The 24,836-nt window shown below is 42.8% G+C and overlaps 1 protein-coding gene across 6 annotated transcripts in view; it reads right to left on the reverse strand.

Annotated features, from left to right (window-relative positions):
- The window catches only part of STKLD1 (serine/threonine kinase like domain containing 1), a 27,631-nt gene extending 4,998 nt beyond the window's left edge, over positions 1-22,633 (reverse strand). Inside the window, exons 1-14 of one of the 6 annotated variants that reach the window (XM_079961301.1) lie at positions 22,582-22,633; positions 20,908-21,012; positions 17,557-17,601; positions 14,961-15,035; positions 14,008-14,112; positions 13,211-13,281; positions 12,948-13,063; positions 9,153-9,265; positions 8,112-8,263; positions 7,489-7,619; positions 6,562-6,645; positions 5,487-5,606; positions 4,487-4,627; positions 1,242-1,370 (exon numbers count right to left, since the gene is read on the reverse strand). In XM_079961301.1, the coding sequence (XP_079817427.1) occupies positions 1,242-1,370; positions 4,487-4,627; positions 5,487-5,606; positions 6,562-6,645; positions 7,489-7,619; positions 8,112-8,263; positions 9,153-9,265; positions 12,948-13,063; positions 13,211-13,281; positions 14,008-14,112; positions 14,961-15,035; positions 17,557-17,601; positions 20,908-20,976 (1,351 nt within the window). In that variant the 5' untranslated portion in view covers positions 20,977-21,012; positions 22,582-22,633. Of the gene's footprint in view, positions 1-1,241; positions 1,371-4,486; positions 4,628-5,486; positions 5,607-6,561; positions 6,646-7,488; positions 7,620-8,111; positions 8,264-9,152; positions 9,266-12,947; positions 13,064-13,210; positions 13,282-14,007; positions 14,113-14,884; positions 15,036-17,556; positions 17,602-20,907; positions 21,013-21,900; positions 22,257-22,300; positions 22,401-22,581 lie in introns of those variants that run through there. The other 5 variants (XM_079961298.1, XM_079961300.1, XM_079961299.1 and 2 more) reach the window with 5 other exon arrangements.
- Between the last annotated feature and the right edge of the window lie 2,203 nt (positions 22,634-24,836).

The following is a 24,836-nucleotide window of genomic DNA, read 5'->3' on the forward strand; positions in this document are numbered from 1 at the left end:
CCCTAAAGCTCTTGGGTGGGCAACGGTAAAATGAAGCGAATATGTAAGCTTGGGGCTGCTAAAGATCTGTGTGCACTGAGGGAAGGCAGAACCAAGGGAACCCAGGCCAAGGGAGCACACATGCCATCAGCTCTCAGCTGGCATGAATGGATACCATCGGTCTTCGTTATCTATAATGTTTAGTGTTTAAACTCGCCACTTAATACTGAGCCAGGTTCAATGTTCTTGTATTAATTTACAAAGACCTGAACAAATTAGGCCTACAGTACCTCAGGGGTCACCTGAACCCTTCCATCTCAGCTTGATCAATGAAATGATCTGCAGGGGCATCAATGATTGCCAAATGAGCCTCAAAAACTAGTGGGACAACAAGAAACCAAGCCTATAGTGTCATTGGGCCAATCCTGTAGAATGTTGTAGTCGTTTAGTCGTGTCCGACTCTTCGTGACCCCATGGACCAGAGCACGCCAGGCACTCCTGTCTTCCACTGCCTCCCGCAGTTTGGTCAGGCTCATGTTTGTAGAGAGGACCATCTCGTCCTCTGTCGTCCCCTTCTCCTTGTGCCCTCCATCTTTCCCAACATCAGGGTCTTTTCCAGGGAGTCTTCTCTTCTCATGAGGTGGCCAAAGTATTCTGTAGAATAGTCTCTGACAATAAAGATTCAGCAGGCGCCTTCTGTTTCAATTCTTAAATACCCGCTGACAATGTTTGTAGTACACCAGGCCTAGGCAGGCAATTAAGAATATATCCTTCTACAATGGTTAACTGATGTCTGTTCTTAACTTTTTATGATTCTTATTGTATAGTTTTATAATTTTATTGCTGTAATGCACATTTTTATGACACGGTGGCATACATATATTTGTATAAATAAAAATATATAAGCCCAATAAATAAATAATAAGCAAAATATGTTTAAACACTTGCACACTATCTTTCCATATTGACTTGAAAACCCAATGCAATTTAGCCAATGGATTACAATGAGCAGATGAAAAACAGAGCAGGTTTTTTTTTATTACAGGGGGGGGGAGAGCCTTGAAAATGAAAGAGTCAGGTGTAACAAAGGCCCAAGAAAAGCCCTTTAAGCAGATCTGCTCCCTTGCTTCTGCTTTTACTCAGGGCACACAAGTTATGACCACCAACATTTTCTGCCAGAGAGATCTGAGCAAGTCAACAAATTTAGGAAGCATTTTTCCCAACTGCAGAAACCAACACGTGTTGCACATACACATACCTACCATGTACTACCAGACTCCAAATAACCCCACAGCAAGCAAGGCAGATCTCTTTGTCCTGGGCAAAGTTACCCAGAATGGTCAGGATGTCTGTGAAGACACCAACTTTCCTCAGGGTCTGAGCCGCAACTTCTGAGAAGCAAAGGGGAAAGCATTTTAATGGACAGTGGCTGTAACTGCACGAAGGCACTTGGATAACTGCACTAGTTCTTTTTTGCACTCAGCAAATTGATGACAGCATGAAATGTAAGAGTTTTAAAAACATAACGAAAGATAGGGATCCCAATGTTATTTGACAATAACATAAGGCTTTCCGCCTTTTCCTGTTCTATCTACTGGTACTTCAGCAGTTCCCAAACCTTTCTTTATCCCCATAGAACACTTGAAAATTGTGCAGAGGCTTAGTGGATTACTTAATGAATTTCTGTCTATAGTGGCCACTATAATGCTGCTGTACATGCTAGATGCTGTATGGTGTTTATTACTTCCTTTAATTTATTATCTATTGCCTTTAATTGTGTACCATAAAATTCAAATTGCAATACAATAAAACACAGTGCTAAGAAATAAAAATGGCAATTAAAATGCAATTAAAAATCAACATGAATACTGAATGTGATGGATGTGCTCTCTTCTGCCTTCAACCACAAATCCACAAGCATATGGAGGACTATCTGAATGAACAGTAGATCGTTGGCCATAGCTTCAGAGTGCCTGACCTAGTTATATTTTTTTATTGCTAACACCCAAAAACTTTACACACACACTTTTTTTTTCTGAGACTGGAATTTGAATAGAGGAAGGTTCAAGGCCAAGTAATATCTCTATCCATTGACTCAGTTCCATGGAAGCAAAAATGCCAGTTAATGTATATTTTTTTAAAAAAATTAAATTTCTATACCGCTGTTCATCTGAGGATCATAGGGCAGTTTACAATATAAAACACAAAAATACATAATATATTAACAAACAAAACCTTCCCTGGTTTAGATGGCCACATTTTAAAAAACCTGGGGGGGGGGGAGGGAGGAATGTTTTTGCCTGGCATCTAAAGTTATATAACAAAGGCACCAGATGAGCCTTCCAGTGGAGAGCATTCCACAAATGATGAGCTATCACAGAAAAAGCCTGTTTTCATGTTGCCTCCCTCCATAGGACCAATCAGACTGCTGCATTTTGGATCCTATTCAACTCAGTACATAACAATACCTCTTGTAAGGGCACAAAGGGGCACATGAAGAAGCACCATAGATGATAATCACAGGTTCTGTGTCAGTTCATATGGGGAGAGGTGGTCCTTGAGATAATTGCAATTCTAAGTCATTTGAGGCTTTATAGGTGAAGCCAATGCTTTAAATTGGATCTGGAAACTGAATAGCAGACAGGGCAGGTAGGTCAGGATTGGCTCAAACTGTCTTGCCCTGGTGAGCAAGCTGGCTGCTGAATTCTGCACCAGCTAAACTTTCTGAACCGTCTTCAGAGGCAGCCCTACATACAACACATTGCAGTAATCTAACCTAAAGGTTACCAGACACAGGCGACAGAAGTTAAGCTATCCCTGTCTAGAGGGATAGCTGGCACAGCTGGGTCACCTGCCAAAACTAATGGAGGGAATTCTGCACCATTGAGACCACCTGAGTCTCAACCAACAGATTCAGAAGTACTCCCAAGCTGTGTACCAGTTCATTCAGAGGCAATGTAAGCTGATCAAGAGCAGGCAACCTCTCATCCATCTGATTGGGCGAACCACCCACTAACTATGCCTCAGTCTTATCTGGATTGAGATTCAGCTTGTTGGCTCTCAGCCAGTCCATTACCCAGGCAAGTGAAGAGTTATTTGGCTTTCTTTCCCCAGTATGAAGAGAATTGGGGGCTTTGGCAGAGTCCTTCATAGAAGCATCACAGCTATTGACTCACATTGATCTGTATCTTGCCTCACATAAGGCAGGAGTGGGGAATCATCTGCGGTCCAGATGCGGCCCTCCAAGCATTTCTATTTGGCCCCTGGGCTTCTCCCCAGGCCACACCCCTCACCAGCCCTGCTTTGCACCCTCCCTGGGTGTTTCTGTCTGGCTGGAATGTGCCCTTGGAACTCTGGTAATGCTTCTAGCATGCTTGGATGAAAGCTGGAGAAATGTGTGTGTGTGTGTGTGTGTGTGTGTGTGTGTGTGTAGAAATGCTGCCCCGTTCACAGCATCTGCCACCAGTATATGGCCCCCAGAAGGGAAAGCAGCCCTCAGGCTAAAAAAAGGTTCTTCACTCTAGACGTATCATATGTGCAGCTGAGATTTCCAACTAAGGGCCTGTCCATACTTCCATTTGTCATGTGCCTAGAAAGCACAGGTCAGAGCAGTGTTCTGCTTGCCCCATGCTTTCTAGGTGTGGGTCCAAGTGGTTTTCCATTTGCCCCCCACTTTCACCAGGAAAACCTACTCTTTACTGCTGAATCAGAGAAAACATCAATCCACAGAAAAGCCAATTGATTGATGTTTGCTCCAGTTCAGCAGTAAAGAATGTGTTTTACCAGTAGAAAGTGGTGGGAAAAGCAGAAGCATGTGAAATCCCTAAGCATCTGTTGCTGTTTACACAGAAGTGTGGGGTACTTTAAAATGCCTTTTGCCTCTTTCTTGGCTCAAGTGAGAGTCCGGTTAGAGAACCCTCAAGTCACTAGCTGTTCATCCCTAAAACAAAAAAAGCTGCCTTCTCACTTACCATCAAGGCAGACTTTGAGGGAGCAGCTCAGGTCCCCTGAGCAAGAGGGTCCCCAAACATAGCAGGGCTGGCTGTGTCTACATTTTGTAATGAGTGAAATAACACATTACTATCCTGGGGTTTGTCAGCAAACACTGATCATGTACACACCATATATTTAAAGCACAGGACTTCTCAAAAAGGATCCTGGGAAGTATAACTCTTTATAAAATCACAGAATTGTAGAGTTGGAAGGGACCACAAGGATCATTTAGTTCAAACCCCTGCATTGCAGGAATATTTTGCCCAACATGGGTGCTAGAAATTATAGCTCCATGAGGGGCAAACTAAAATTCCCAGGATTCTTTGGGGGGAAGCCATGACTGTTAAAGTCCTGTAAATGTGCTATAAATATATAGTGTGAGTGCAACCATTATTTCATTACTTACCAGGCTCCAGGTCCAAGCTCACCACTGCTTTCTGGAGTAAAGGCAGAGTTACAGTGCTAAACAGGATACCGCTTTGAACTAGGGCAGCATCTGGTCTATTGTACCCACCATTAGTCGACATCATCATGAACAATGTGCAAATCATCCAGATCAACTCTTTGTTGTTGAAATGAATTCTCATGGAGGCTAACAGGCAATCGAGTATGTTTTCGGAGGTTAGGAATTCAATATTCAGGTTCTGCCTCATGGCTGCCAAAAGCAGAACATAAACAAGGAGGCATCAGATGCTTTAGATGCTCATTCCAACATCTCATCACAAAGGTTCCAATAAAAAAGTGATGGTGACTGGTGCCTATTAGGACAGGGTGTAAGGCAGGGAGGCCAACAATAGGGGGAGCCACGGCCAATGACAAACAGAGTCAACTCATTCCATCTGCCTCCATGCTGAATTTGGTAATTTCTTATAAACCACTTAGAGGTTTTACTATAACCAAGCAGTATATATGTTTTGTTAAATAAAGAAAAGGGCAACACTCAGACTTTGAAGGAAGTTGCTGGCAGACAGGGCCACCCCCTGGGACATATTAGAAGAAAGAAGAAAGGCAGGTGGGGGCTAGCTGAAGGCAGACTGAAGTTGGTGATGCAGTGCTCCATTTGTCACAGTGGGCCAGCCTCCACTGCAAAGAGAACATCTCTTGCTACACAGACACAAGACTGGATTCAGGAACAGTCTCTGGCCTGGTTCACACATAATACTAAACCATAGCCAATGTTAACCATAGTGAAAGCTGAGGTGTCTGGCAGATGAGCACTTAAACTTGGTTTATTACATTGTCTGTGCCCCTCCCGCTTTTAAAGAGACACAAATCAGAAGAGCCACTTTGTAGCTTTGGGGCAAGTCAACATCTAACAGCTAAAAAAAGAGGTCAAAGAACATGGTAAGAGGTAGATTAAAGCAAGTTCAACTTAGGTGAAAGAAGACGATAAGAACAGCAAGACACTCTGCCAATAATTTGAGACCTCCGAGTATAGGGCGGTATATAAATTCAATAAACAAATAAATTTCATAAAATTGGTATGGAACTCAAACATTGCTCATCACCCTTACCTCTGCTAGTGATTTCAATCAGCAAAGAATATCCAGCTAACTGTACCTCAGGAGAATCAATGTGATTCTTCATTGCAGAGGTAACAAGCTCCGTTAATCCAAAGAAGACTTTTAGACTGACTGTGGGGAAGAAACAGAAGCTATCATTATTATTATTTTAATCTGTTACTGCTCTTCCCTTATAGTTTTAATTTTTTAAATTTTCTTTGAATGGATGCTGGACAGAGGATGATGGCCTACAGCACTTCTTCTTTAGGGGTTGCCATTTTGCCATGTGATCTGGGAGCAGTGACTATCAGCGTGGCTGCAGAACTTACAAGGTATTGCATAGCAGCTGCATAAGGCTGGCAAAGCTGCTTTCTGCAGGAACTGACTGTACGATTGAGTTACCCCATGGGAAACATAGATGCACAGCCAATCCAGCCAAGTATAACCAGAATGGTGACTTCAAATCTGTTTTCTGCATAGATTGGCTGTACAATGAAGTTCTTGATCACACAGCCAATCCAGCCGCATCTTTTCCTGCCCCCCATGTAACATATGGCATCAGGTATGGGGCAAGTGGGTGTGGTTTGGGAGGGAAGTGGCCAAAAGTCAAAAGTTCCCCACCTCTAAAATAGCTGATCTCCTTAATCACTCATGGTTTCTCCCAATCCTTGAAATGTTGCTGGAAATGCAGTAAATCTCAACCCCACTGGTAGGAGCTATGGAACATGCAAACAGCACGATGACCCACTCTTATGACCAAGATAAGCCTTTCCTTTCCCATCCAGTTTGGCTCTGAACAACACCCCCCTCCAAAGAGAAGCAAAAAACCAGAGGGTTTTTTCAGCTGGAACTCACCAGAACGAGAATGAGGGAGGTGTTCATGGTGAGTTCCAGCACCTTTTTCTACAAAAATAGCACTGTTTATGCCTATATTACAAGTATAGCAGGGGCAGGCAGGAGAAAACTCCACATTTGCACTCTCTTTGGGGGGGATTTCCCACTCTGACTCATGCTCCTTATCCTCATGGAACCCCATGCATCAGTTTATAAGTATCCAATGAGAGACAGCAGCACAGTCAAAGCATACCCTTTCCTTCTTTCAAGAGGACAGTTAGACGCTCAATGCACTTTTCTTGAGCTTCCTCTATATCCTGGTAAGACAGCATGAATTCTGCAGGAGACAAAATAGTAGCACCTTTCTGTGAAATCCTTCACACACACACACACACACGGGGGGGGGGGGGGGGAATACACAGAATTGTATTTTGTGCTAATCCTACTCAAAGGAGAATCACTGAAATTAATGGACCTAAGTTAGCTCTATGACTGGTAGCACTAGCATTGGATACAGCTCAAAGTTCTTCAAATGCCCTAGTAAATGCCTATAAATGTGCATAGGTTAATGTTTTCTGATAATAGCAGCATATAATACCCGTGGCTTGTCCAATATTAATCCTACTCAAAGTAGATCCATTAAAATTAATGCCACAATGAATTTAGGGTTATTCATTTCATGGGTCCAACTCTGAGTTGGATGCAACTATATGTCCACAGCCTTCCCACACACTTTACTGGGAATACGTGCCCCCAGTTTCGGTGTGTCTACTCTCTGAGTATGACTAACACTGGATACAAACCCACTGCATTTAAGGGCATGAAACATGAACTGCAAATCCCTGGATTAAGCCTTAGTTTAGCCACGCCCTTATGTGACAGCTTGTGAGTACCTCGAATGCAGAACATTTTCTGTCACTAACCCATCTGCCTAAAACAAAAGGATTATATGGGGTTTTAATGGTTTCAGATCAGATTATCTGCATGTTTCTGTCATTGGGTGTAAAGGGGAAGGGGTTCAAGGCATCAATAAGACAGGTACTGTGTTTGAAAGTGGGGATGTATCTGAATCACTCTGAGAGTCAAATGCAGCCCACAAACAACCCCTCATATATTACATTCTTTCATATTCCCAAGCTAGCTACAAGCCTCTGTTTCAGAGCTGCTTTTCCAGCATTACCTAGAACAGTTGGGATCCCACCGTTGAGTATTAAGTCCAGTAATCCTGGAGGCAGAGCCTTCTTCACCTTTACTAAGGGTGACCCAGCAAGAATCAGGCATTCTCTGATAAATGCATTGTCAGTCAGCTCCCTAAAGTAGCAAGAGAAGTGGAGTGGAGTGGGGAATAAATTAGTTTAAAATATGTACATTGTGTTGAGGGTCCAATTTGGGCTGAAAGGTGAGTTAGAAATGTAAAATAAGCAAAATAAAGGGGAGGAGTTATTTAATTGTTAAAGCTGGGCATTCATTTTGAGGGATCCTGATTTCTCTTTGAGATTGGGGGCATAAACCATTTTTAGCCAACTACCCTCTCTTTCAGTGAACAATGACAGTAACTTCCATAGTTACATCCACACCACACATTTAAAGTCCATTTAAAGCCCATGGCTTTCCCAAAGAATCCTGAGAACTGTAGTTTGTTAATAGTAAAGGGCATTGCAGTGGGAGGGGTAAACTACAATTCCAAGGGTTCTTTGGGGGGGGGGGGCGGGAGCTGTGACTACTAAAGTGGCATAAATGTCCTTTAAATGCATTGGGTGGGTTATTGGGTGGAGCAAGGGAGAAAACAAACCCAGGACTGACCCTGATGTGGGCCTCATTGTTGGCTCAATCCTCAGCATCGTTAGCAAAAGAGAAGACAAAGGTGTATCCATCTGCTTCATAGTTATCAGGGCTTCTTCCAGGTGACTGCTATTCTCCTTAATGTTACGCAGCAATGAAACTGGATCTTTCACCTAAAAAGAAACTCATGCAAATACACAAAAGGAGCACATAATAAAATCTGCGTATGTTTTCTCTTTACAGACTCATTGTAGCAGAGCTGCTTACAGTATAGCTGCTGTTCTGAGCATCTTTGGGAGGAACAGTGGGACAAAAATGTAACCAATAATAACTGCACTGCACTGATACCTATTTATCTACTTGCACTGGTGTGCTTTTGAACTGCTAGGTTGGCAGGAGCTGGGACAGAGCAACGGGAGCTCGCCCAGTCGTAGGGATTCAAACTGCTGACCTTCTGGATCAGCAAGCCCAAGAGGCTCAGTGGTTTAGACTACAGCACCACCTTGAGTCCCTATACTAGGATTAATGGCTAGTACACACTTAAAATGCTTACCTAGGTTAATTGAATTTTCACATGATAATTGATGATGCCCATATGTAGGTACATACACATATTCCAATACACATGGATCTTGATTGCATTCTCAAGGCCTTATATTTATGTGTTTATACATAAATGCTAATTAAGCACCTCAAACCTGTTACATTAACCCCTTCTAATAAACACTGAGATCGTCTTATAACACATCCCAGTTATAACATACAAATTATAATTAAATCCTAATATTTACAAAATCTAATTATTTAGCAGAATAGATCTATTATCATATACATAACAGAGGGGGGTACAACCGATATCTATATCTATCATAGGCATCTCCAATGTTGGAGGCAGCATGCTTCTGGATACTAGTTGGAGATACCTTTATATATATACTGTTGGTAGGTTTCTGAATATGAGTCACTGAAAACCGCATGCTGTGTGTATTTAATGTAACCATCTGTCTCAAGAGCCAACTCTGAACACCGTCACAGTACTGTTAAAGGGGAAATGTACCGTACTTTCACACAGGAGATCATGTCGAGAAGAATACAGCCAAGAGACCAGATGTCAGATTTGTCACTGAAAGAAAATTTGAGTGCCTCTGGAGCCATCCAGGATTTGAAAGGAGGATCTGTGGGAAGAAAAGCCAGGGGTGGGATTTATTTGTTTATTTTTATCCCTTGTAACTTTTCCATTGTAACCAAGAGTAACATCTCTTTGGAGGTGGAACAATATTCCATCAGAAGGCAACAATTGAATACATATTTTTGTTTTGTAAATGTTTTCTAGCTAGATGGGGCGGGAGGTCTGTGCTTTATGTGCTAATGTTAATTTTGTTCAGTTTTCAAACCTATCTTCAATCGCTGCTTTGTACCATTTTTGTGATATGTTTGTAAATCGCCTTGAGACGTTTATAAAAGGCAATTCAGGCCTGGAAATAACAAAAAGGGTAAAATACCTGGGGTTAAACTTAACATCCAAGAATGTGAATTTATTTAAGGATAATTATGAAAAAAGTTGGGCAGAGGTAAAGAAGGATCTGGAAATATGGTCAAGGTTGAAACTTTCCTTGTTAGGCCGAATTGCTACTATTAAGATGAATGTATTGCCTAGAATGCTGTTTTTATTCCAGACGTTGCAGATTTTGGACAAGATGGATTGTTTCAAGAAGTGGCAGAAAGACATATCAAAATTTGTCTGGCAGGGCAAAAAGCCCAGAATTGAATTTAAGATTTTAACTGATGCAAAGGATAGAGGGGGGTTTGCCCTGCCGGACTTAAGACTTTATTATGAATCGGCAGCTTTCTGCTGGTTGAAACACTGGCTACTTCTTGAGAACACTGACATTTTGGACCTGGAAGGGTACGACAATAGCTTTGGTTGGCATGCATACTTATGGTATGACAAGGTAAAGGTATACAAAAGTTTTAAAAACCATATTGTGAGGAAAGCATTGTATAATGTTTGGATTAGATATAAAGATCTGCTGGAAAGTAAAACCCCTAGGTGGGTGTCACCAATGGAAGCTAGGGAAGTAAAAAAGCTTAATATGGACTCTAAATGGCCAAAATATCATGAAATTTTAGAATATGATGGTGAAAGGGTGAAACTTCAGAGTTATGAGAAACTAAAGCCTAAGGTTCGAGATTGGTTGCATTACCATCAGATAAATGAGACATTTAAACAGGAGAGAAAAATAGGATTTCAGAAAGAGAAGTCAAAACTAGAAACAGAACTGTTGGAAACCAATACTAAGAACTTATCAAAAATGTATAACTTGCTGTTGAAATGGAATACACAGGATGAAACGGTGAAATCAGCAATGATTAAATGGGCACAAGATATTGGTCATGATATTATGCTTGCTGACTGGGAACAGTTATGGACCACCGGTATCAAATTTACTGCATGTAATGCTTTAAAAGAAAATATTATGAAAATGATCTATCGGTGGTACATGACCCCAGTCAAGCTTGCAAAAATTTACCACTTGCCTAACAATAAGTGTTGGAAATGTAATGAGACTGAAGGCACTTTCTACCACCTTTGGTGGACCTGCCCAAAGGTTAAAGCTTTCTGGGAAATGATCTATAATGAAATTAAGAAGGTCCTTAAGTGGACTTTTCCTAAGAAACCAGAGGCTTTCCTCTTGGGCATGGTTGGCCAAGTGGTGTTAAGGAAGGACAGGAATTTTTTTATGTATGCCACTACAGCAGCAAGAATTCTACTGGCAAAGTATTGGAAGACGCAAGAACTACCTACTCTGGAAGAATGGCAAACAAAGGTGATTGACTTTATGGGACTGGCCGAGATGACGGGCAGAATCCGTGACCAGGGGAAAGAGACAGTGGAAGAGGACTGGAAGAAATTTAAAATATATCTCAAAAATAATTGTAAAATTGAGGAATGCTAAGATGTCAGGGGGTAAGAGGTAAAGAATTGCAGCAGTAATCAAAAAAACTAAAGGAATCTTTATGAAAGGGAATTAAGATAATGGACCTAAGGGTTGCTAAAGAACTACTAAACAAGGATGCAGGGATGGGGAGGTATGGGGAAGTCAAAAGAAAGAAGGGTATGAAATGATGAGATTGAAATTATACTGTTTTGTATTGTTTTTGTTATCTATCTGAAAAATGAATAAAAATTATTAAAAATATATATATATATAAAAGGCAATTCATACATTTAATAAACTGAAGAGCCAGTGTGGCATGGTGGTTAGAGTGCCAGACTAGAACCTGACAGATAAATCCCAACTCGGGCATAAAGCTTCCCAGCTGACCCTGGGCCAGTCACTGCCTCTCAGCCTAATCTACCTTCCAGGGTTGTTGTGGGAATTAAATGAGGAGGGGGACCCCACGCTGAGTTCCTTAGACAAAAAGATGGCCTATAAATGCAGTGAAATAAATAAAGATAGCGGTTTTCAAGCTTTCCACATTCAGAGAACCATTTCTACACCTTATCTGTAAAAGAACCCGCAAAACATTCTAAGGATACCGTTCAGTTTGCATGGGGCACTGCGGAGGTCTGTCAGTTTGTTTCTGGGCCTTATTTAAGGTGCCTGTGGTAGTGGTTAAAGCCCTGAATGACTTAGGCCCCAAATATTTGGAAGACTGCCTCCTTCCCTACAGTCCCTCCTGGGCAGTGCTTTCCCCCCTAAAAAAATGTTTAGGGGTACTCTCATTTTCCTACTCGTTGAAATACTGCCCCTCAATGAGGCCAAACTTAGATTCACAAAATGTTTTGGGGTATGTGTCCCCCCAGAAATAAAGCACTGCTCCTGGGTACTAAGATCAGTGAAGCGGGGGCCCTCTTGATAGTCCTCATAAATGTGGGGTGGTGTTGGTCTAGGAGAGCAGTCCCCTAGGTTGTGTAACTCCCTCCCCACAGAGATTAATTTGCCATGCTCGTTATAAAGCTTTCAGGGAATGGTGAACACGAGCCTCTGTACTCTGACCTTTTGACACCTAACATGTGTATTTTCAGGATCCACCCTATTCCTGTGACTGCAATATGTTTTAATGATCTTTAATGTTGAACTTTAAATCATTAAAACCTTGCTTGTGAAGGGACAGATAATAATAATGTCACTGTAACTTAGGGTTGCCATATTTTGAAGGGCAAAAAAGAAGACATATCTGCTGACTTTTAACTATGGATCCCTATGACAACTCTCATTTTACATACCCATGATAAGGAGGTGTCCTGGAAAAAGAGGACATATGGCAACCCAATGTGTTGCTTCACATGAGGTGACAGAACAGCTTAAAACAGGGATAGGGAGTGTGGCCCTCTATATATGTTGTTGGAACTTCCATCAATTCTCGGAGTAGACCCATTTAAATTAATAAGTTGGTCAGTTCAGTTAATTTCAATGACTCTCCTCTGAATAGGATTAAAACTGGATACAACCCATTGTAACATACTGGATGTGAATATGTTCTGACAATATGAGCACATGTCTATTGCACTGAGACTCACTAACCATCCACACCATACATTTAATGTACATTTAAAGCATATGGCTTTCCCCAAAGAATTTTGGGAAATTCTAATTTAGGTGCTGGGAATTGCAGTTCTGTGAACTGGAATTCCCAAGGTTCATTGGGGGAAGTACTGCACTTTAAATGTATGGTGTGGCCCACTCCACATACATGTCAAACTACCATTACTAAACTACATATACTTTAACCTTCTAGATGCTAACAATGTCATGTCATAAGGAAATATTTTCTCCTTGACCTTATATTTTCAAAACCCCCACAGTCTTTCTGAAGAACAAGGCTGCTGAAAAGATAACAACACATTGCTACCTTCTTCCACCCTAATCTTCCATTTCATCTCATCATTCATGAGGGTTTCCGTGCTGAAATCACCAAGCACAAATGATGCCTTGTCATCTAAAAGGATGTTGGATGGTTTGAGGTTTCTGAAACACATCAGAGTTGTTTTTACAGCATGTTGAAACAGAGTTGCAGCCATGTTAAGAGTTTGTTTGTTAAAAGACCTTAGGTTTTGCACTACAAACTACTGCAGATAAATAACAAAACAATATTTTGAAAAACTGACACCTCACCTGTGAAAAATGGTTTGTTTGTGGATGTAAACTAAAGCATCCACCATCTGCCCCAGAAACATTTTAATCACCTATGGAAAGAAATATAGGAAATGATGAGGACATAATATACAGGAGAAAAGTTTGCTGTTATGCCATGTTAAAGTCTCGAGAAATTCTCTCCTTCCTGTTGGCCCTTGACAAAGAAAGGGTGGACAATGGGAATAATGCTCTTCCTTCCGTAGCAACATTTGCCCACCTCCTGTTTTCTGATTGTACTATCATGCCTTACCTCAACATAGATTTTTGCCATGAAACATGCCAAGAGTAGGCTGAGCCTGCGAGTGACAACACCAGGTCCCAGAAGTGGACATTCTCTCAACAGTTCCTGTGATTAATGCCCACAAGGAGTTTGTATACTTGTATACTTAACTACCCAGGCAGGAATAATTAATAGCTGTAAAAACTATGCGGGCAAACTATATATTCAGTATAACCAGTCTTAGGTATGTGCCTGGGACTGGAGCAAACAAAGGAAATGCCTGCCCTCATGGCTGATCCAAGGAAGAGAGATAGGAACAGAAGTACTATATGCTCCTTCCTCTTCAGGAGGAGAAAATGACACCAAACCGAGCCTTCTCTACCAATTGCTTTTCCATGGCCTGAGTATCTGCCTACCAGCTACAAAGCTCTGTGGACCTAGCCCCTTCTAATGCTAACCAGCAAGAATATGCACTTGTTAGGTTTGGCTGCTAACCTCCCCCAATTATTACTATTTGTATTATACATATTTATTAAATAAAAACATTCTTTTCTACCTTCTTTTTAATTTTCTCAGATTTTTGCCTCTTGGCCTTGATCAGAGATGAAAGATCCCCTTGATCTGAATAACGCATCACCAGACAAAGAAAGAGGGAGGAAATCTGCATGCAATAGGATGAAGATGAAAATCACTCTGCCCCTTTAGTCAAGGGGTTTCAAAGTTTATCACAGTAAGGCTTGCTATACCAGTTTCAGCCCAGTGTGGGGAAGGGGGATGCTAACAATACAGTACAGTGGTACCTCGGGTTACATATGCTTCAGGTTACATACGCTTCAGGTTACAGACTCCGCTAACCCAGAAATAGTACCTCGGGTTAAGAACTTTGCTTCAGGATGAGAACAGAAATCGGGCTCCGGCAGCGCGACAGAAGCAGGAGGCCCCATTAGCTAAAGTGGTGCTTCAGGTTAAGAACAGTTTCAGCTTACGAACAGACCTCTGGAAAGAATTAAGTACTTAACCTGAGGTACCACTGTACAGGCTTTTCCAAATGAAACTAATAACCCAATCTTGCATATAGGGTCAGGCAAGAAATCCCAGGACTTGCACTCTACCTAGGTGTGTGTGGTCCGGCCTCTTCATGTGATAATTTGGCAGAGCTTCTCCCTAGCATGAGACTTTTTGTAAGTTCAAGTAATTTGACAAAATAATAAATGGGGATACATTCAAATATTCTTCTCCCCCCTCCCCTCCCCAACCTAAGGTGGTACAATCCAGTAACAGGGAAATCACAGATCTACCCACTATGGGGAATATGAAGCTGGGTCTCTATGGTATGGATCATTGTTATTTAAAGTCATCCACTGGACTACACTGATAAGAGATTCAGAAGCAACACATCCCTGGATCACCAGTTTAGAGCTGCTGCAATTTACCTGGGAGCAAGTCTCATTGAATTCAGGAAACTTTCCAGTAAGCATATATACCATAGTAGCCTTAGGAAATTGTCACCTGGTTGTCCCAGATGATGAAAAATTCTTTGTAGCTGCAGATGTTCTGATGATTCAGCTTCAGCAGTTCCATGGCCTTCCAGAAAAATGATGAGAAAGGTTCTATAGTAAACTATTACAATTTAAGATAAACTGGTGCGGTCCCTAGTTTGCCAAATTTCTCCTCTTAATTCAGTCATTCTGCTGGATGCTATACAACTGATTTCAGCAGACCATGCTCCCATGAAACTGTGCTTAGTATCACACCTCAACTTCTTTTTTAGGGGAGGAAGGGATTAGGAGTCCAACCACCTTCCAAGCTAAGATAGATCTAAGGTTTGTAACAATCCTCACCTAGATTTAGAGAGGGATCCTAGCTCTGCAACAGTTTTCCAGTTACTTTGCCATGGGACTCCACCCTTTCCACATCTGGAAAATGCAATTCTAAAATTACAGGAGAGTAACTAATCATATAGGGACGCAGGTGGCGCTGTGGGTTAAAGCCTCAGCGCCTAGGACTTGCCGATCGAAAGGTCGGCGGTTCGAATCCCTGCGGCGGGGTGCGCTCCCGCTGCTCGGTCCCAGCGCCTGCCAACCTAGCAGTTCGAAAGCACCTCCGGGTGCAAGTAGATAAATAGGGACCGCTTACCAGCGGGAAGGTAAACGGCGTTTCCGTGTGCGGCTCTGGCTCTGGCTCTGGCTCTGGCCAGAGCAGCGATGTCACGCTGGCCACGTGACCCGGAAGTGTCTCCGGACAGCGCTGGCCCCTGGCCTCTTAAGTGAGATGGGCGCACAACCCCAGAGTCTGTCAAGACTGGCCCGTACGGGCAGGGGTACCTTTACCTTTACCTTAACTAATCATATAGGCAGCACCGGGTGGGGAGGAAAGCACCCTCTAACAAGGAACTTGCTCCTCAACTTGCCCCCCATTTCTAAACTATTGTTAACATATGCTGCAATTTTTCTTTCTTGCCAGCCTAGAAATATCCTTAGTCTATTCTGTGCCATCCCCAGAATTTTGTGAGTGTGTGTCGCCACTGACTAATCAGGGATGTAATTATAAGTTTAAGCCTGCAGATGGGGTTGGTGCAGGGGCTTGGTGTTTCTAATTTTTGTCAAGTGGCTAGATGCTTTAGGCACTTAATAATAAAAACTAATAATATCAGAAGCAGCTTTGAGAAACCTGAGTCCATGAGTGTTAAAAAAGCCAGTTCCATAGCTCTATGGTCTGAAGTTGGCTTGTTTTGAAATCAGCCCCGTTCCTGATTCACAGGTAATAGCCCAGCTTCTTTGAAAGTAGAGGTGTAAGAAGAAAAGCTGTTTCCATTCCAACCTATATTTCTCACAATCAGCACTCCTTCCATTTCGCTTCCACAAAATATGACATTATTCATCACACTGTCCCCTACTTAATGCAACTTAGATAACTTACATTCATTTCAATGTAAAGGACATATCAGAAGAATGGTAAGACAACCTTTATTAATTGTATATTGTTAGTAAACTTTAAAAAAACCCAACCACTATGATGTGTACAAGTACCAGTCATTAATTTGCATAACTGGTTTCCATTCTTGACCACAGACAACACACAAACTGCAGCAATTTAGTCATGTCTATCAATTTCAATGGGTCTACTCTGAGTAGGACTAACCATTGATAAATCCCTTGTGGTTTCCTGCATGAAGTCCAGAAGGGTAGCTTAGTGTGTTGTAGTGGAACCAATAGTAATATGCTGTTCTAAAGACAAATAAATGTATTGTGCCATATGCTTTCATAGTTTAGGAATGGGCCATAGATCAGTGGTAGAGCATCGGTTTTGCATGCAGAAGATTCCCAGGTTCAATCCCCAGGTCAAGCTGGCAATGTACCCTGCCTGAAACCCTGGAGAATCACTGCCATTCAGCACAGACAATGTTGAGCTAGATGTCTGACACTATACCACAGATAGGCAAGATCCTACTTCCAGTGGCGTAGGAATGGGGGTGTGGTGGGTGCAGGTCACCCTGGGTGTCATCATTGAGGGGGGTGACAAAATGGCAAAAATATATGTTTTTGAAAAAACAATTCCCACACCCACCGCATGCCCCTTCCTACGCCACTGCAGAAACACTCTCCCCTTGAGTGATTTCCAGAAACCAGAAGCATTGCTGCCTCCAACTTTGCGGGCAGAGCACAGCATTTATGGCTAGTAGCCTTCAACAGCCCTCTCCCCATGAATCTGTCTAATCTGGAGGAGTAGCTAGGTAATGCGGGGGGCACTGGGCATCACACTGTGGGGCCTGCAGTGTGCCTGAGCCAAGCGTCTCCCCTGAGGGGGAGGTGGTGGGTGAACTGCCTGCAAGCTCCGCGCTTTTTCGAGCAGCGCGGGGCTTGCGTCTGCCCACCACCTCAGCCGCCCTACGGCTGAGGAGGAGGCTGCGGAAAGGCTTCATGCAGTGCGCCCTGTCTTGGCTCACCCCGCCCCCCATGGGCAGCTTGCCCCGTCCCCACAGGCAGCTTGCTCCACCCCTGGTTGCAGGGCACGCGTGCCATCCAGGGCACCCGAGCGGCTAGCTACTCCGCTGTCTACTTCACCCAATGTGTGAAATAAAAAAGGATGATTAAGAGAAGGCTACCTCTTGGAGAGCATCATTTGCTTGCTTTTCATCAATGCATTCAACCTGCACAAAACAACAAACAACAAAGAAGTTGTTAAAAGTAGAATAACTTATTATCCAAACACTTAAGGCACATTCAGTACACTTTTAACACACATTTAAAGCACATGGTTTCCCCTAAGGAATCCTGTGGAATGTAGTTTCACTCTCACAGAGCCATAATACCCAGCAGTCTTAACAAACTACAATATAAAGCAGTTTTCTATCTTGCATTCCTATCTTCGGACGTGGGTGGTGCTAGGGTCTAAACCACTGAGCCTCATGGGCTTGCTGATCGGAAGGTTGGCAGTTCAAATACACGCAAAGGGGTGAGCTCCCGTCAGTGGCAGAGCTTCATGCTCCAGCACCAGGGGGCAGAGAGCAGGCAGGGGCCTGGCACGCATTCTGGGGGCATGGTGCCCAGCGCGGGCGGGAGAGCAGCCACGATGGTACCCCACTGAGATCACGCTGCCGGGGGCGGTGTGCTCCCCCTGCACTCCTCTTCCTCTGCCAGTGGCTCCCATTGCATCCCAGCTTCTGCCAACCTAGCAATTTGAAAGCATAGCAGTGCAAATAGATAAATAGGTATAACTGAGGTGGGAAGATAAACAGTGTTTCTGTGCGCTCTGGCTTCCTTCACGGTGTTCTGTTGTGCCAGAAGCAGTTTAATCATGCTGGCCACATGACCCAGAAAGCTGTCTGTGAACAAATGCAGGCTCCCTCAGCCTGAAGTAAGCTGAGCACCTATAGTCGCCTTTGACTGGACTTAACCGCCTAGGGGTCCTTTACCTTTACCTTGTCTTTGGAATTACAACTCAGAAGTCCTTCTCTGTAACTCTGAATGTCTCTAGAGAATGATTGTGGTCAGTGCCAGATTTACGTATAAGCTAAACAAGCTATAGCTTAGGGCCCCACTCTCTTGGGGGCCCCAAAAAAATTTAAAGGAAAAAAAAACTGGATGTACATTTCCAAAATATAAGATAAAAAAATAAATAAAACCTACATACAGCAACAGTGTTTTGTGTTGCATAGGCTCCTATGATGTAAGTAATGTGCCCCGCCTGCTAGCCTGTTGCCTAAAATATCACTGATTTGCTCATTTCTATATCAATTACTTTGATAAAATACATATTTTGTTATGTACAAATGGCTTTGGATACCTATTAGGTCCATAAATTACCATATAGCATATATTCAATACAAAAATCAGCAACAATTTGTTGTTGACAAAGGACAGCTGGAATCGCCAACTTTCTGATCGGCAAGCCCTAGGCTCTGTGGTTTAGACCACAGTGCCACCCACGTCCCCTAAATCCAGCCCTGATTATGGCTATTCAGTGAAGAAAAGAGACTCTTTACATGTCCCAGCAGCATTGAGCCCTGGCATTTCATTTTGACATTATTGAGTGTGGTAAATACCTCTCTGTGTGGTTATATGAAGTATATATTTTTTTTTACTGCAAACCATATAGACTGAGAGAGGGACGCAGGTGGCGCTGTGGGTTAAAGCCTCAGCGCCTAGGGCTTGCCGATCGAAAGGTCGGCGGTTCGAATCCCTGCGGCGGGGTGCGCTCCCGCTGCTCGGTCCCAGCGCCTGCCAACCTAGCAGTTCGAAAGCACCTCCGGGTGCAAGTAGATAAATAGGGACCGCTTACCAGCGGGAAGGTAAACGGCGTTTCCGTGTGCGGCTCTGGCTCGCCAGAGCAGCGATGTCACGCTGGCCACGTGACCCGGAAGTGTCTCCGGACAGCGCTGGCCCCTGGCCTCTTAAGTGAGATGGGCGCACAACCCCAGAGTCTGTCAAGACTGGCCCGTACGGGCAGGGGTACCTTTACCTTTACCTTTATATAGACTGAGAAGTAAACAGGTCATACATTTCTGAATAAATATCAAAAATAAATATTATACAGTACACACCCACATATAAGCAAGTTCCCAGGCTAAACCCTGCTGAATGCTTGTTTGTATTAAGTCCTGGCGATTGCACAACAGATAAAATGGGCTGGTGAGAATATGTAAGTCCTTTTACTCTAGTAATGTTCTGATTGTTAATAAAATAATACATTTTGTAACAGAAGCCAAGTGGCTCTTGATGAATATGCGGTTTTTCATACAGCCAATATGGTGTAACGGTTAGAGTGTCAGACTCGGACTTAGGAAACCAGAGTTCCCCTACTTGACCATGAAGCTCACTGGGTATGACTTTGAGCCAGCCCTGCCTCTCAGCCTAACCTACCTCACAGGGTTGTTGTGTTAAATAAGGAGGGAGATAGAACCATATATGCCACCATGAAGTCCTGGGAGAAATAGGTGGGATATAAATACAGTGGTACCTCGGGTTACATACGCTTCAGGTTACAGACTCCGCTAACCCAGAAATAGGGCTTCAGGTTAAGAACTTTGCTTCAGGATGAGAACAGAAATCATGCTCCGGCGGCACGGCGGCAGCAGGAGGTCCCATTAGCTAAAGTGGTGCTTCAGGTTAAGAACAGTTTCAGGTTAAGAACGGACCTCCGGAACGAATTAAGTACTTAACCTGAGATACCAGTGTAATAAAATCATAGAGTTGGAAGAGACCCCTCTAGGCTCATCTAGTCCAACTCTCTGCAATGTAGGGTTCACAGCTAAAGAATCCCTGACAGATTACCATCTCTTTAAAAACCTTCAATGAAGGACAGCCCACCACCTTCCAAGGTAGTCCATTCCACTGTCAAACAGCTCTTACTGTCAGAAAATTCTTCCTAAGATTTAGTTGTGATCTCCTTTCTTGTCTGTGAAGACAGTGATTTGGGTTCTATCCTCCAGAGCAGCAGAAAACAAGTTTGGTCCATCCTCTGTGTGACAGCCCCTTAGATATTTGATGATGGCTATCCTTCCCACTTCCAGTCTTCTTTTATCCAGGCTAAACATGCCCAACTCCCTTCACTTTTCCTCCCAAGGCCTGGTTTCCAGACACTCAATCATCTTGGTGGCCCTTCTCTCCACACCTTCCAAGTTGTCAATATCCTCCTTAAACTGTGTTGCCCAGAACTGGACACTGTACTCCAGGTGGGGGCTGACCAAGGCATAATAGAGTGATGCTATAACGTCCCTTGATCTGGACTCTCTACTGTACTTCAGTTGATGCAACTGAGGATTGCATTAGCGATTTTTGCTGCTGTGTCACACAATTGACTCATGTTGAGTTTGTGGTCAACTAAGACCTTCAGATCCACATGTACTCCTATCAAGCCATGTGTCCCCCATCCTTGTAATTAATCAAATCCGATAAAATAAAATAAAATCACTGGAGAAACATCTTGTCATAAAGGCCCTTGCTCCCCCCCTTACCTTTTTCATAATATACTTCTTTCTGCCGCCATCTTTTTCTTTCTCCAATTTTGATTCCACTATCAGCATTGTCCCAAGGGCCCCATGAGGTAGAATATCCAGAATCTGTAAGGAATAGTAGGTGTATATAAGGCAAGTGGTTGAAGGACAGTGGGACCACCTTAAAGGCACTATACTTCCTCAAGACAAGCCAGATACATTTCAGCTATGCACAGAATGCTTGTTATTCAGATCACAATATACTGTGAAGAAATAGTATTTTAATCAGATCCACACTGTACACACAAAATGTTTTTAGCAGTTGTCACAAAGGGGACAGTAAAAGTGCCTATCTGATGTCAATAGGCACTGGCAGGGAGTTCCAAATTGTTCCATCACAATATAGTGGGAACAAAGAGAAGGAATTTTCAAGCAGATCCACACTGTACATCTAGAGCCCATTGAACACACATTTAAAGCTGACAGTCTCCTTTAAAAAATACTGTACATGGGAACTTAGTTAAAGAACTTATAGCTCTATGAGGGGGAAACAACAGCTCCTGGGATTCTTTGGGGGAAGTTATGAACTTCAGATGTGCTTTAAATGTGCTTTAAATATATGCAGTTTACTCCTTCACAGAACTACAATTCCCAGCACCTTTAACAAACTACAGTTCCAATTATCCTTTGGAGAAATTTAAAATTCAGAATTAAAAACAGTTGAAACATTCCCTGTTTGCATCTCTCACTGATTCTCCTTCCTCCAGGACTCAAGACCCACATGGAGGCAACACTCCCCCACAACTTTACAACCATTCTAGTGGGAATAGTAAAATAAAAAGTCTACGAATGACAATGATGACAGCAGCATTGTTTCATCCATCCCCTCCTTGAAAACCTAGCTTGCCCCCAGACACCCCTCCCTAGGTTTGAGATGCCTTCTCACACAAATTGCCCATATGTTAACCCCCCCACCCCAATTCCTACCACTCCCCTGCAAAGAAATAAATATACATAGAGGATGGGCAGTCATTTTGGTTTTCCAGATGTGATTGTACTACAACTCCCAGATGTCAGCGTGGTCCAGTAGTCGGGGGATAGAGAGAACTGTAGCCTTAACAGCATGCGGAGAGGCTACAGAAATGCGCCTTTCACCCTCCAGATGTTGTTGAACCACAACTCCCAGCAGCCTCGTGAGCCAGAATGGACAAACCATCAGGGAATGACGGGAATTGTAGTCTGGGGGGAGATACAGTATAGATTTTTTTTCCAATCCTGCCCCCTCCGTCACTTCAAATGCATGTGTGGGGAGGGGGAGGAGTCAAACATCCGTTGCTTTCCCTCCTCCTCGCCTCAAATCGTTCCCCCCCCCGCCTCTCCTCAGGCCAACCCTCTGCCCCGCCCCTCGCCCCACCTCGTAGTTCTCCATGGCTGGCCGGGGAAGTGGGAGGGGCAACAGACACAAACGGCTCTCGCCTTCCTCCTCCTCTCCCCTCCCCCCACTCGCTCTTCACCTGCCAATTCTGTGGCGGGAAAAAAGTCTGCCTCGTCCTCAGACCTGTTTTACCTTTTCCCGCCCATTTTCAATTTCTTCAGCATATATATACATATATATATGCTCCTCTTATGATATCCAAATGTATTTCGCAGTTCCGCACCCCCGCCAACTTTTTAGAATTTAGCTTATAACCTTACCCCAAAACGGAACCTACTTCTTCCCACTGTCTTTCTCTCACACACAAATATTTTATTAGGGTTGCTACACACCAGTTCCTCTAGAGGGCGTGACGTGTTTTAGAGAAAAAGGCTCCAAAGCATGTGCAAAGTGGTGTTTTTTTAAAGGGTAAAAATGATTTGAATACAGTGAAGGGTGCCTTTCCTTTGCGAATACAGCTGGTTTTAAAAATAAACCCAACAACCAAAAGTCTGCAAAATTACTTTTAGGCTTTAGCAAATATTTACTAATCATAGGTCTAAGTTTAGGTTGCTGGGTAGCACTTTTGTGCTAACTGAAAATCAGTGAATGTCTATTATTATTATTATTATTAAACAATTATTATGACCTTATTTACAGGCGAAAGGACAGGTGGCCACATTTCATTGTTATGAAAACTGGACGACAACGACGATAATTATGATGATGTTGTTATTAATTTATGGATCATTGTTGATTTTAAGTCTCAAGGCAATTCACAATCATATAAGGAACTAAAGCAGATTTTAAAATAATACCAAAAACAACAAATGAAGTTAGATTTAAAAGCAATACAGTGGTACCTCGGGTTACATATGCTTCAGGTTACATACGCTTCAGGTTACTGACTCCACTAACCCTCGGGTTAAGAACTTTGCTTCAGGATAGGAATAGAAATCGTGCAGCGACGGCGCAGCAGCAGCAGGAGGCCCCATTAGCTAAAGTGATGCTTCAGGTTAAGAACAGTTTCAGGTTAAGAACAGACCTCCGGAACGAATTAAGTTCTTAACCCGAGGTACCACTGTACAGATAAATAGTCAAGGCAGAGATCTTTTAAAAAAGGTGCTTTTCAACTAAGTTTACTCAGAGTAAATACAATGAAAGTTATGGACCTTAGTCATATTCATTACGATCATAACTGAAAAGCATGTTTAAAAAGCAACATAAACCTAGCAGCTGAATGAAGCATCCTAAAAATCCAATGTGAATAAAGTCTTAAGCCAGGTCAAATTTTTAGATACACTAAGATCACATGCACACCATACATTTAAAGTACATGGCTTTGCCCAAAGAATCATAAGAAGTTTAATTTACTCATTCACAGAGCTACAATTCTCAGCACCCTTTAAAAAACCTATAATTCCCATTATCCTTTGGAGGAAGTCATGCTTTAATTATGCTTTAAATGTATAGTATAGTAAGACTGTGTCCTAGAACAGTTGATTGTGATGCTGACCATATGGGAAGCAAAACCTGGGACGTTATTATGTATTTTTCCATTTAATATCCTACCTTTCCCTCCCAGGACCTCAAAGTGGCTTATTCAGCAGTGACACTGAGGACCTGGTATGTGATGGAAGCATTGCTGAATCTTTTGGAAACAGTGCCATATTGCTGTCAGATTCAGTGTTGTAAGCAAAGGGAACTGGTGTGAAGGAAAGTACAGCACAATCACTTCAAAAGAGGAAATTACTAAAAAAGAGTATTGGTAAAAAAGGAAATTGGAATTGAAAGATAAGAGAGTCAAATCTCTTTGAAGAATTTATGTAACCAGGTAAAGTACTATCAAGTCCAAGAGGATGCCAGCATGACTGACATATGCTATGTTCCCTACAGCAGCCCTGTAATGTAGACACTGTTGTTTGCCATTCTCTCATTGCAGATGGGAGGCAGGGAGGTTAAGTAAGAATGGCTTTGTTTAATGCCACCAGGTGAGTTCATCACTTGAGGTGAGATTCAAACCAGAGTTTGTGATTTTTAGTCTCTGAGCTGCACTGGACTTCAACAGATAGGCTGGGAGTCCCACTACCTGGCTGCAGCACCTGACCTCAGGTGGGATGCAATAGCAGTACCTCTACCATACAAATACGTATATACTGTTATGGGTTTCCCTGTAAGATTTCTATGTGTATAGGCTGCCTTGGGGCAATACATGGGTCAGCTTTGACAAAAAAGTTGGGAAGTGATCTAGTGTTAGGCATAATTGATATAGGAGATGCCTCTTGTAGTTATTTGGGTCTCTACATAAGTGCTTTGAATTTGGCCCAGTGGCAAATCGGCAATCAGCATAGTTAATACTGCCATTGTTGCTTTTAGTTTTACATTTATATCCCATATTTCCTCCAAGGAACTCAAAGTGGTGTACACAGTTTTGCTTCTTCCCATTTTATCCTCACAACAACCCTGTGAAGAATGTTAGGCTAAGAGTGACTGACCCTTTTCCAGGTTCCCTGCAAAGGAGGCTCAAAAGATGGTG

The sequence above is a fragment of the Podarcis cretensis genome (assembly GCF_951804945.1).
Source record: "Podarcis cretensis genome assembly, chromosome: Z".
Taxonomy (NCBI): domain Eukaryota; kingdom Metazoa; phylum Chordata; class Lepidosauria; order Squamata; family Lacertidae; genus Podarcis; species Podarcis cretensis.